General features: G+C 43.3%; 1 protein-coding gene across 1 annotated transcript; it reads right to left on the bottom strand.

The window, feature by feature from the left end:
• Positions 1 to 856: 856 nt before the first annotated feature.
• Positions 857 to 2693, bottom strand: LOC128609213 (granzyme F-like). Its single transcript, XM_053627689.1, has 5 exons — positions 2465 to 2693; positions 2213 to 2360; positions 1934 to 2093; positions 1585 to 1842; positions 857 to 1055 (listed from the first exon to the last, which is right to left on the bottom strand). The coding sequence occupies exons 1-5, from the start codon at positions 2511 to 2513 to the stop codon at positions 906 to 908; spliced, it is 765 nt and encodes a 254-aa protein (XP_053483664.1). The 5' UTR covers positions 2514 to 2693; the 3' UTR covers positions 857 to 905.
• Positions 2694 to 12239: the final 9546 nt, after the last annotated feature.

The raw sequence follows: 12239 nt of genomic DNA, 5'->3' as shown, positions 1-12239 counted from the left end.
AGTGGTGGAATGCACTTCCAATCTCAATCCGGACCGCAGAATCTCTCACCATCTTCAAAAAACAGCTAAAGACCCACCTCTTCCATGAACACCTAACCAACTCATAATAAAAAAAAATGCACTTACACCTCTACTCTGCACTTTGCTTCTTCTGGATTTCTGCACTTCTTGTATTGTTCTCTGCTTGATATATTGTTTTGCTTGTATCTTTCTCATTTGTAAGTCGCTTTGGATAAAAGCGTCTGCTAAGTGAATAAATGTAAATGTAAATGTAACTATAAAAATAACTCATATCTCATGCTTACATGTTCCGTCTCATTTTTTATTTTTTTTGACATGACACATTTTCTGTCTGTGTGACTGAGTGTGTACAAACATCACAAAGGCATGTGGGTTTTTTTCTTTTTCCTGTTCCCGACTATCAAACCCACCACTACACTACGTCTTAGCATCAGATTGGAAATTGCACAGTTTAGTTTTGCATCATTTTATTTATGTTTAAACCTTTCTGTATAGCAATAATTTATTGCGACGTCTAAGATATTTGCTTTTCTTTTTTACTTTATAACATAAAAGGCTGATGTGAGATGTGTACAGTACGTGACACGTGGTATTTAATGCGTGACTGAGATGTAGTAACGTGCATAAATGAAGACTTGTGGCTTTTTTTGTGTGTTCAAACCAACTACCACTAAGTTGCTGCATCAGACCTGTGGTACACTATAGTGTGTGTGAGACTGCACAGTTATGTATTTTTTATTCTGGTTTAAACCTGCTGGAGTTTCGTTTTTTACTTTATAACATACATGCCTGTGTGATATTTATACGATAGAAGAAAAGACACAGATTTCATATATGCAATGTATATTTTATTGGATTTTGGTTACTTCCGTTGTGTTCACTTTCTAGTGTATAACTTGTTTAATCCATGGAAGAAAGTAAGAGATCTTCATATACACCTCTGGATACGTGCGGTTTAAGCAGTTATTAGGGTAGGTATATGCAGCTATTCCTTGTGGTTCATTACCACAGATAAGAGGACTCCCTGAATCACCCTGCAGAGAGAACACGAGAGTAAAATGACACTAATGATTATTTGTGATTGACACTAGGATGCTCTAAAAAGCAGAGTTTGATCGTAAATGACTTTATACCACAGCATTGTTGAATACTCATATCGAAACTTGTTAATTTTCTAAAACAGCACAGCTCTGATAGTCGTGCCAACTGCCCTGAAGGCAAATCACCTCAAGGTTTATTTTAATGCACTCGTGCCAGTACTTTATTATTTCAGTACTAACAGCTAATTCACAAGGACACATAATATAAGATCAATAATGAACAGATTTTTCAGGACTGTTTATAGCTGTTATAAAGTGAGTAATAAGTTGAAATGCAAGCGTTGGCAAATCGCTAAGAGGAATAAAATACCTTGGGTTGACTTCGAGGTCATAATGACGCCACATCATGCTACTCTGTCACTGATTATTTTCCTTTAACAGCACAGCATATCATTTATTCCTTACTTGTACATAATTTTTGTTTGGAGATCGATCGTATTTATCGAATACTACACTGCATTACCTGACAAAAAGCTTTTTTCCCATCAGACACAGTGCAGATCATGCTGTTTGTGTCAAAATACTTTTCCCAAATTTTTCTGCACTCAAAGTTAAACTGTACTTTGAGTTTGACCTCTCGTAGGACACTCGACTCGGCGCTGTTCTGTTTGGTCTTTCCCCAGCCAGCTATTGAACATTCCTGACGGGCTGGAAGGTTCTCGTTCTTCTTCGGAAGAGCGATAACCTTCACAGACTTGTTCTCTTTAGCTTTGGACTTCAGCTGAAACAGATTAGTTGAGGTGGTGTTTGAGATGAGAGCTGGTTTGCACTAAATGACCAGAAGCAAACATTGTGAAAGTAGAAAGAAGTACCTTCAGTAGCATGATATCATTTGGACGTTCGCCCCGCTTGTAACAGGGATGCAGGATGTATTTCTGTACTTGAATTCTCTGCTGCTGGGACTCCTTTCGATTGATGTTGTGAGCTCCGAGTAACACTTCCAGCTTGTCCTTTCCAGAGTGATCAATGTTGCTAGCGTCACACACAAAGCACTTAATCAGATTTTACTATATTTATTTACTATATTATGTGACTATACACTGACAATGCTAGCACCGTCTTTATACATGTACAAAAGCACAAAAACATACTCAACACAGTGGGCTGCAGTGAGCACATAATCTTTTCTGATAAGAAAACCACCACAGTTGTGTTTATTGTTAATCTGAACAGACGCCATGTAAGGTCGGGAGTGTGGATTTACGTCATTTCCTCCAATAATACCACTCTTCATTCCCCCTGAGAAAAGAAACATGGTTTTAAACCATTAAAAAGCAACAATTCTTTTTTTTTAATTGTATATATATATGAAATGTAGAAATTTCTAATATAGTATACATTACCACACAAGGAGAGGACAGAAAGTACAAGGAGAGCGCTGCTGAAGAACATGTCTGTAGTACGCCACACTGACAGAACTGTGCAGCATGAGTCTTCTTTTCTGTTACACGTTCAATCAGAGACCCTCCCCTTAAAGTACCCTAGGTGCTGATATCTCCCACACTTTTCACACTACATGCACAGTTGCCATGCACACACAGGGATCTTTATGCGGTTTGAGGTTTGACGTTGCAGAACTGACTTGAAATGAAACTAGAGGTGAGAGGAAACAATTGATAAAGACAGTTCCAGATCATTTTCAAATTTAGCTCGAAGCTATTCTTTTCTTTTAAAATTTATTTCTGTTATTTTACTGCTAGGACTATATTATACAGTTGAATCCAGAACTACGGGCACCTTTCAAAATACTGGACCAAACTGGTACGTTTACAACAAATAGTACACCAAATTATTTTAATTATCCATGGAACTTAAATAGTTAATTCTCAGCAGAGAATCTTTTTAAAGTATAGTACATTAGTCATCATAGTACTGATAGTATTCTCTTAAAATGTGTAGAAAATTATCGGCACCCCTTAAGAACACTGCAAATTATTATTATTTTTTAAATATATATATATATATATTTTTAAAGTAACACCACTAAACAAACCACAAACATTGAGTCTCTTGAACCGTTTCTTTTAGCGTGAGATTGTGAAATAAGACTCTATTTAGGTGTGTTTACATATTTTAGACATCCACCCATGATCTTCTCAGTTAATTGTTTGGGTGAATGTATACATTTTATAAGGCGTCTAGATAGAGATAAAGAAATTGTATTTTCTCTATTTTTATTCTTTGTAATTTGTGCACTTTTATAAATGTGCATATTTGTTATCTGAACAAACTGGTATTCGTGTGTACAGTATAATGTTTACATCGGTTAGAGGAATAAATGAATTTCCTTCATTAATTTGGCAGCGATTTAAAAAGATTAGGAAGGAAATCTACACAAATGAAAGCTGTAAAATGTGTAGAATCATAAAAGTTATGAATAAGTAAGGGATACGACATGATGAGACATGCTGTTATAGAAATATAATCACTGACAGGGTGCTGTGATTTGTTACAACCCTGAATTGATTATTTTCCTATAATAACATGTCCTAACATCTTTTCGTCCTCTTATACCACAGACAATTTACAGCAATGACATGTTTTATTTATTCATATAACATATAAAATAAAAATATAAAATATTCACCATATCAGCACTGCAATGTTGTTCTTTGTTAAATAACAGCACATTGGTTTAAACCATTTATTATTAAGAAAATACATGCAACGGTCACGTCAGTGGGCTGATCCTTATAATAGTATAAATTAGGGATGTATCGTTGCCATCTTATTTTTCAGACCAAGTACGAGTGTATGTTTTTTTGTACTCTTCGATACTGATACCAGTCTCAGCGGCACTTCTGTACACCCCGGCATCCTACACACAGCACACAGCATGCACAAAGCAGGGAACTCCAACTTGAGCTCGAACTTAAATTTGAACTTGGATTGGAGCTGGAGGCAAGCAGATAACTCTTTTTTTGATATTTTTCTGGGACTTGTGTGAAAAATGAAGCTCTGCCAAAATATACCTTCCTCCCGAGTCATTCTTTCCATCTTCACACACACACATTCACACACACATACTGTACACAAAGGGTTCTTCAGTGGTTCTGAAACCCAGGAGGAGGTCCTAGATACCAATACAGAATCCTCTCTGCTCAGCAAAATAATCAGTCACTCATCAGCCTTCACCATAGGCAACACCAAGCAATGCTCGACCTGTGCAATGAATATTAGCAATTGCTTAGAAGTGTAGTAAAGGAGCAGGGCAAGGACAGACACATGCTCCAGAGGAGGCTGCAATCTACCACTCCTCCAAAACTACAGCTTTTCCAGCCACCTAGCACCTGAACGTGAATATGTTCTTCACCAAAGATCTGGAGGCCTTTGTGGTGTTCTTTGAGCATGCTGAAACCTGCGGCAGTAGGACGCCTGTTCATCTTCATGCAGCAGCTCAACTTTTGCTGGTTTTGCTGCAGGGAAATGTTTTTTCATGTGGCGCATCAAAGTCTCATGGCCAGGCATCTAGGCCAGGATAAAACACTCAAACACTCAATGACCCTCTGCACCTTTGGCACAACTCTGACATATACAGTTGCAATCAAAATTATTCAACCCTCATTGCAAATCAGGTTTATTGTCAAAATTTCAGCTGTTTGCAACGAACAAATCAAACAAAAGCGATTGAAATAGTTCAACAGAACGAATGCTTCAAGTGGTTTCCCCAAATTCAACTGAAAATGCAACTTATAATGATTTCTCCAGTTTCAAAATTATTCAACCCCCTGAATGGAATCCCTCACAACAGCACAAATATGCAAAACAGGTGTTGTCTCAAACTAAACAAGGGCTTCATTAGTTACACCAGGTGTACTTGAGCTGGAACACATGAAATACCTGAACTGTCTAGGGGTAGAAAATGTATGAAATACCCGGACGGGGCAGAAAAAGGAAGCTATAAATGTCTGAAAGCAGATTTCTGAGAAGGCAGGTTGTGAAAAACCCTCGAGTGACTGCAAAAGACCTGCAGCAAGACTTGGTGCAACAGCACTGAGGTTTCAGTGAGCACAGTAAGGCGCGTACTAAACCCAGAAGGTTTCCATGTCAGAACTCCAAGACGTTCACCACTACTGACCCAAAAGCACAAGAAAAGTCGCTCAAAATCATATAAATAATCCACAGAAGTTTTGGGATTCTGTTCTGTGGAGCGATGAAGCAAAACTGGAACTTTTTGGCACGATGGATCAGCGGTATGTCTGGAGGAAGAAGAATGAAGAAAGAACACTCTGTCCACAGTCAAGCATGGTGGTGGCTCGGTGATGCTCTGCAGCTGCTTTGCATCCTCTGGCACTGGAAACCTGCAGCGCGTGGAAGGCGAGATGGATTCACTGAAGTATCAGGAAATCCTAGGAGAAAACGTCATGCCGTCTGTGAGGAAGCTGAAGCTTGGGCGTCACTGGACCTTCCAACACGACACTGATGGGCAGCTGTGGCTCAGGTGGTATAGCGGGTTGTCCACTAACCGGAGGCCATTGCTAGTAAGTAAGTAAGTAAAATTTATTTATATAGCACGTTTCACACAGCAAAGCTGACCAAAGTGCTGTACAGAGTAAGGAAAATAACATAGAAACAGAATTAGACCAAATAAAAACAGACAATGGACAATAGAAAAAATTAATTAAAAATTTGTTTAAACAATTAAAAATTTGATCAAAAAGCCTGGCAGAAGAGATAAGTTTTAAGCCTATTTTTAAAAGTGGTAATAGAAGGTGCAAGGCGGATGTCCAGTGGCAGTTGATTCCATAGACGGGGGCAGCAACAGCAAAAGCTCTATCCCCCTTTGTTTTTAACCGGGAACGAGGGACATGCAAAAGAAACCTATCAGAAGATCATAGACATCTGTTTGATGAATGTGGTTTAAGAAGATCCTCGAGATAGGAAGGAGCTTGATTATCAAGAGTTTTAAAAACAAACATCAGAATCTTAAACTGAATCCTAAAACGGACTGGGAGCCAGTGAAGCGATGCTAAAATTGGGGTGACATGATCAAACTTCTTTGCCCTGGTCAACAGCCTTGCAGCTGCATTCTGAACCATCTGAAGACAAGCCAGAGATGACTGAGGAAGACCCAAGTATAATGAATTACAGTAATCTAAGCGAGAAGTAACAAAAGCATGAATAACCTTCTCCAAATCCTGGAAAGACAAAAATGTTTTGAGTTTCGAAATAATCCGTAGTTGATAAAAACTAGTCTTAACGACCGAATTTATCTGCTTGGTTAAGCATAATTCTGAGTCCAGAATGAAGCCAAGGTTCCGAACCTGGGAAGAAATTGAGGGAAAGTGATTATGGAGCTCGTTAATGAGACCATCTCTCAATCTCAGGGGGCCAAAAACAATTTTTTGTCTTCATTAAGTCGGAGGAAATTATTTGTCAACCATTTTTTAATGTCATCCAGACAGTCCAGCAATGGCTGAATGGAGTCACCAGCTTTCAAAGGAATGTACAACTGAGTATCATCAGCATATAAATGAAAAGAGACATTGTGAGCCCTAATAATATTCCCCAACGGCCGCATATATATATTATAAAGAAGTGGGCCCAGAATGGAGCCTTGAGGAACATCACTAATAATAGGACTAGAAGAAGAGCAGAAATTACCCAACGCTACCGAGAAAGACCTGTCCTCAAGATATGAGCTGAGCCATTGTAGTTCAGTGCCCTTGATACTAAACAGATGCTCCAAGCGCCAGAGAAGTATGTTATGGTCTACAGTATCAAAGGCAGCTGTAAGATCTAATAGCATCAACACAGTATTTTTTCCAGCATCCACTATGAGTAAAATGTCATTGGACACTTTTAACAAAGCAGACTCCGTGCTATGAAAAGCAGTGAAACCAGATTGTAAAGGTTCAAATAACATAGCTGAGTTTAAAAACAGGAGCAATTGAGATTGTACCACTTTCTCTAGCAGCTTTGACAGAAACGGTAGCTTAGAGACAGGCCGATAATTATTAAGGCAACCTTCATCCAAACCCTGTTTCTTAAGCAAAGGTTGAACAATAGCATTGTCACGAACCTCGAATCGGCACGGAAGCAGGAGCGGGCGGCAGGTGTAGAGCGTGGTATCAGGAAGTACAAGAAACGTAGTCGTAAGACAGGCAAAGGTCAAGCGATCGGACGAACAACACAAACGGGGTCAGGCAGAGAGCGTAGTCGAAACCGGAAACAAGCGTCGAGGATCACGAGAGATCAAACTAACTAGAACAGCTTGGTAACGCAGAGAAACGAGTTGACTGAACGTATACTTCGCATTGATTCTGGGTGAATGACATCCCTAAGTACTAGCGGTGAGAGTGTGTGTGTGTATGATTGGTGCCAGGTGTGTCTGATCAGAACTCCGGGGATGGTGAGCACATGCGTGCATGGGAAGTGAGTGTTGCATCTTGGGAATTTGAGTTCTGATCTGACTGAGCTGTGACAGAACCCCCCCCCCCAAAGGGCTCACTCCGGGAGCCGAGTTCTTTCTTGGCCTCCCCCTGGGTCGTGGACCAGGAAGATCAGGATAAGTTGCGTGAAAGTCTTTAGTAAGCTGTGGATCCAATCATGTCTTGCTTGGGAACCCAGCATTGTTCCTCAGGTCCATAACCCTCCCACTCAACCAAATACTCCAGCTTGCCTCTCCTGTGTCTAGATTTGAGGATGTTCTTGACACAGTAAGCCGGTTGTCCATCAATTTCCAGAGGGGTCGGAGGAGTTTCAGATGGTACTTCTGTGGCTAATGGACCGTTGACAACAGGTTTGAGATGTGATACGTGGAATGAGGGGGAGATGTGGCTGTGTCGTGGCAGTTCCAGACGGTAAGTGACTTCATTGATTCGCTTGAGGATCTTGAATGGTCCAGTGTATCTTGCCGTTAGTTTTTTACAGCTATGAGATTGTCTTAAGTCCTTGGTGGACAACCACACCCTATCGCCTGGTTGGTAATTGGGGTGTTCGTTGCAGTGACGATCTGCTTTGCGCTTGTATGTGTCTGTGGTCTCTTTCAGGCGTCGGTGGGTGTCAGCCCAGACATGCTCGCTACGTTCAAATCATTGGTGAACGGCAGGAGCTGCGGTGGGAGTCGCGTTCCACGGGAACAGTGGAGGTTGGTAACCTAGTACGCACTGGAAAGGAGTGAGATTGGTGGCCGAATGACGTAGTGAGTTTTGGGCATACTCGGCCCATGGCAGAAACTTGCTCCAATCCTCTGGGTTATTGGCACAGAAAGTACGGAGGAATCGCCCTAATTCTTGATTGATTCGTGCAACTTGTCCGTTGGCTTGTGGGTGATATCCGGAGGTGAGATTCACTGTTACTCCCATCTTAGTCATGAAGCTGGACCACACACCTGGAAGTAAACTGCGGGCCCCTGTCACTGACAACCTCCTCTGGAATGCCGAAATATCTGAAAACATGCTGGAATAGAAGTTCGGCTGTCACGAAGGCGGTGGGGAGAGCGGGTAATGGAGTAAAACGTACGGACTTGGAGAACCGCTCCACTGTGACTAGAACTGTGGTATTTCCTTGGGATCTTGGCAAATCCGTTACAAAGTCAACGGATATGTGTGACCATGGGTGTTCGGGTATGGGTAAGGGCTTGAGCCTCCCAGCTGGGAGGGTCCGAGGTACCTTATTCTGTGCGCAAGATGAACAGGATGCCACCACCTTGTGTATATCTCCCTCCATATTGGACCACCAGTACTTCTCTTTTAGGAGATGGCGTGTGCACTGTGCCCCTGGATGCCCTGTACCGAGTACCGTGTGCGCCCAGATGATGAGTTCTTGACAGTACTCTTCGGGTACAAATAGTTTGTTCGGGGGACACCTTACGGGTACTTGCGACTGGGGAATCTCCTCTAGTTCCTGGTCCAGATCCCACTCTAGCGCATTGGTAATACATGAAGGATGGATGATATACTCCTCATGCTCGTTGACACGTTCTGTGTGGTCGAGACGAGACAGGGCATCAGCTTTTATGTTCTTGGACCCTGGTCTGTAGGATAACGTGAAGTGAAACCTGGTGAAGAACAGGGCCCATCGGGCCTGGCGGGGTGTGAGTCTCTTTGCAGTGCGAAGGTACTCCAGGTTCTTATGGTCTGTGAAGATGACAAAGGGATGTGTAGCCCCCTCTAACCAGTGTCTCCACTCCTCCAGCGCTAACTTAACTGCCAAGAGTTCACGATTTCCCACATTGTAGTTTCTCTCAGCGGGGGAAAGCTTTCGCGAGAAGAATGCCACCGGATGGAGCTTTGGCTTCTCTCCGAATCACTGGGATAAAATGGCTCCTACCCCGGTCTCTGACACGTCCACCTCCACTATAAACGGTCTGGATTGGTCCAGATGTTTGATGATGGGTGCAGTAGTGAAGGCTTTCTTGAGCTTGTCGAAGGCGGTTTGGGCGGTTGGATTCCATGACAGACGTTTGGGTTTCCCCTTTAGCAGGGAGAGAGGGGGTTGGCGATGGCACTGAAATTTCTAATAAACCTTCTGTAGAAGTTTGCAAACCCCAGAAACCTCTGTAGTTCCTTGATCGTCGTGGGTGTGGGCCAGTTTACTACTGCCTGGACCTTTTCTTGGTCCATGGAGATCCCTTCGGGGCTGATGACGTATCCCAGAAACGCAATGGTGGTTCTATGAAATTCGCATTTCTCAGCTTTAACATATAACTGATGATGGAGCAGTCGTTGTAGAACTTGGCGGACGTGGTGAACATGTTCCTCCCGGGAGTTAGAATATATTAGAACGTCGTCTATGTAGGCGATCACATGGCATCCCAGCATGTCACGTAACACGTTGTTAATTAGACATTGGAAGACCGAGGGAGCGTTAGAAAGCCCATACGGCATGACCTGATACTCATAGTGACCTGAAGTTGTGCTGAACCCAGTCTTCCATTCATCTCCTTCTCGAATCCGGACCAAGTTGTATGCACTGCGTAAGTCCAGTTTCGTGAAGATGGTGGCAGTGCGTAGTTGTTCCAGAGCGGCTGGTGCTAGAGGTAGTGGGTAACGGTACTTGACGCAACACCGGTTTAGTCCTCGGTAGTCGATGCATGGTCTTAAACCTCCTCCCTTCTTCTCTACGCAGAAAAACCCCACTGATGCTGGAGAAGTAGATGGTCATATATAACCTTGGTGCAATGCTTCCTGAATGTACTCCTCCATGCCTTTTTGTTCTGTTACTGTTAACGGATAGACTCTCCCTCACGGTGGTGTAGTGCCTGGAAGCAAATCGATTGCGCAGTCGTAATCTCGATGAGGAGGTAGTCCACTAGCCTTCTTTTTACTTCAATGAGGTCGTGGTAAACACTGGGGATCAGAACGTTGTCTGCCTTGTCAGGGCTCTCAACGGATGTGGATGCTGAGTTCACAGGGACTTGGAGACAGTGATTGATGCAGTGAGCTGACCAGCGAGTGATCTCCCTTTGATTCCATGAAATTTGTGGGTTGTGATGTTCGAGCCAAGGAAGACCGAGAACCACTGGATGCCGGGCCGTCACAATGACATGGAACGTAATTTTCTTCTGATGAAGAGCGCTGGTGCGGAGGTTAATAGGTTCGGTGCAGTGGGTGATTAAACCATCTCCAATGGGGGCTCCATCAATGGCTTGGACACGGCGGGGGGTGCTGAGAGGACGAACGGGGATGTTATATTGGAGTATGGTCTCTTGGTCAATGAAGTTCCCCGCCGCTCCAGAGTCGATCAGCGCCTCTAAAATACAGGAAACGCCTGAGTATTCTAATATAACTGGTAATACGAATGCAGACTGAACTGAGTACTGGGCAGTGGGTTCTAAACTCACCCCTGACTGAGGTTGTTTGGCAGTTTTGGTTTCCCCTCGGGTAGAGCACTGTTTGAGAGGGCATTGTTGCGCGAAGTGGTATTTCTCGCCGCAGTAGAAACAACAATGTTCACGGCGCCGTTGTTCTCTCTACTGCATGCTCACCCGAGTCTGTCCCAGCTGCATGGGTTCACTAGGGCTCTCAGATGCTGGTACTTCCGCCTCGCTGCGTATGGAGCGGCAGCTCTGTAGTAGACGATCCAGGCGTATAGCTACGTTGATGAGTGAGTCGAGAGTCAGCTGATCATCGCGACACGCCAGCTCCGTTATGATGTTGGCGTTTAATCCCCTGGGAGGTAAGCGTGTGGTCGGTGCTGGAGAAAGCTGCGCAGTTTGGTTTAGCCGAGCTACCTGCTCAGTCAGGCTTGCGAGACGGTGATCATGGTCACTAATCATCCGGCCATGTCCCTCGATGGCTTGCGGCCAACGGGGATCTCCCGTTGCTTCCATTGGATGGCGAAGTATTCTGTCACGAACCTCGAATCGACACGGAAGCAGGAGCGGGCGGCAGGTGTAGAGCGTGGTATCGGGAAGTACAAGAAACGTAGTCGTAAGACAGGCAAAGGTTAAGCGATCGGACGAACAACACAAACGGGGTCAGGCAGAGAGTGTAGTCGAAACCGGAAACAAGGGTCGAGGATCACGAGAAGACAAACTAACTAGGACGGCTTGGTAACGCAGAGAAACGAGTTGACTGAACGTATACTTCGCATTGATTCTGGGTGAATGACATCCCTAAGTACTAGCGGTGAGAGTGTGTGTGTGTGATTGGTGCCAGGTGTGTCTGATCAGAACTCCGGGGATGGTGAGCGCATGCGTGCATGAGAAGTGAGTGTTGCATCTTGGGAATTTGAGTTCTGATCTGACTGAGCTGTGACAAGCATGCTTAAAACAATTTGGGACCACCCCTGCATCCAAAGAAGAATTTATCAACACTTGGATACTGGGGCCAATTTCAGAAAAGGTTGCTTTCATAAGCACAGCGGGAACAACATCAAGTGGCGTGGATGATATTTTCATCTGGTTAACCAGATCACACAGTTCCAGAAACGTGTTCAAATTGATCAAATGAAACCGGTAAAGCCAGTGAATTCAGGGACAGGTCTGATAAATGCAAAGTGAAGGAAGAACGAATGGTAGTTACTTTATCAGCAAAAAAACTATAAAAACTTCTCACAAAGTTCAGCCGAAGATTCCCCATGGAATTGGCAACTCGGATTAATAATTGAATTTATCGTGGTGAATACGATCTTTGGTCTATGACAGTGTGTAGCAATTAAGTCAGAGAAATA

Source organism: Ictalurus furcatus, chromosome 6, assembly GCF_023375685.1.
Source record: "Ictalurus furcatus strain D&B chromosome 6, Billie_1.0, whole genome shotgun sequence".
Lineage (NCBI taxonomy): Eukaryota > Metazoa > Chordata > Actinopteri > Siluriformes > Ictaluridae > Ictalurus > Ictalurus furcatus.
The sequence above is the reverse complement of the archived record's forward strand: the minus strand, read 5'-3'. Positions and strand labels throughout refer to the sequence as shown.

Excerpts from the sequence above, each read along its gene's own strand:
- LOC128609213 (XM_053627689.1), bottom strand. The coding sequence starts at position 2,513 with ATGTTCTTCAGCAGCGCTCTCCTTGTACTTTCTGTCCTCTCCTTGTGT. Across the intron at positions 2,361-2,464 it reads TTCTGTCCTCTCCTTGTGTG|GGGGAATGAAGAGTGGTATT; the intron begins GTAATGTATACT and ends TTCTTTTCTCAG. Across the intron at positions 2,094-2,212 it reads ACTGCAGCCCACTGTGTTGA|CAACATTGATCACTCTGGAA; the intron begins GTATGTTTTTGT and ends GTGTGACGCTAG.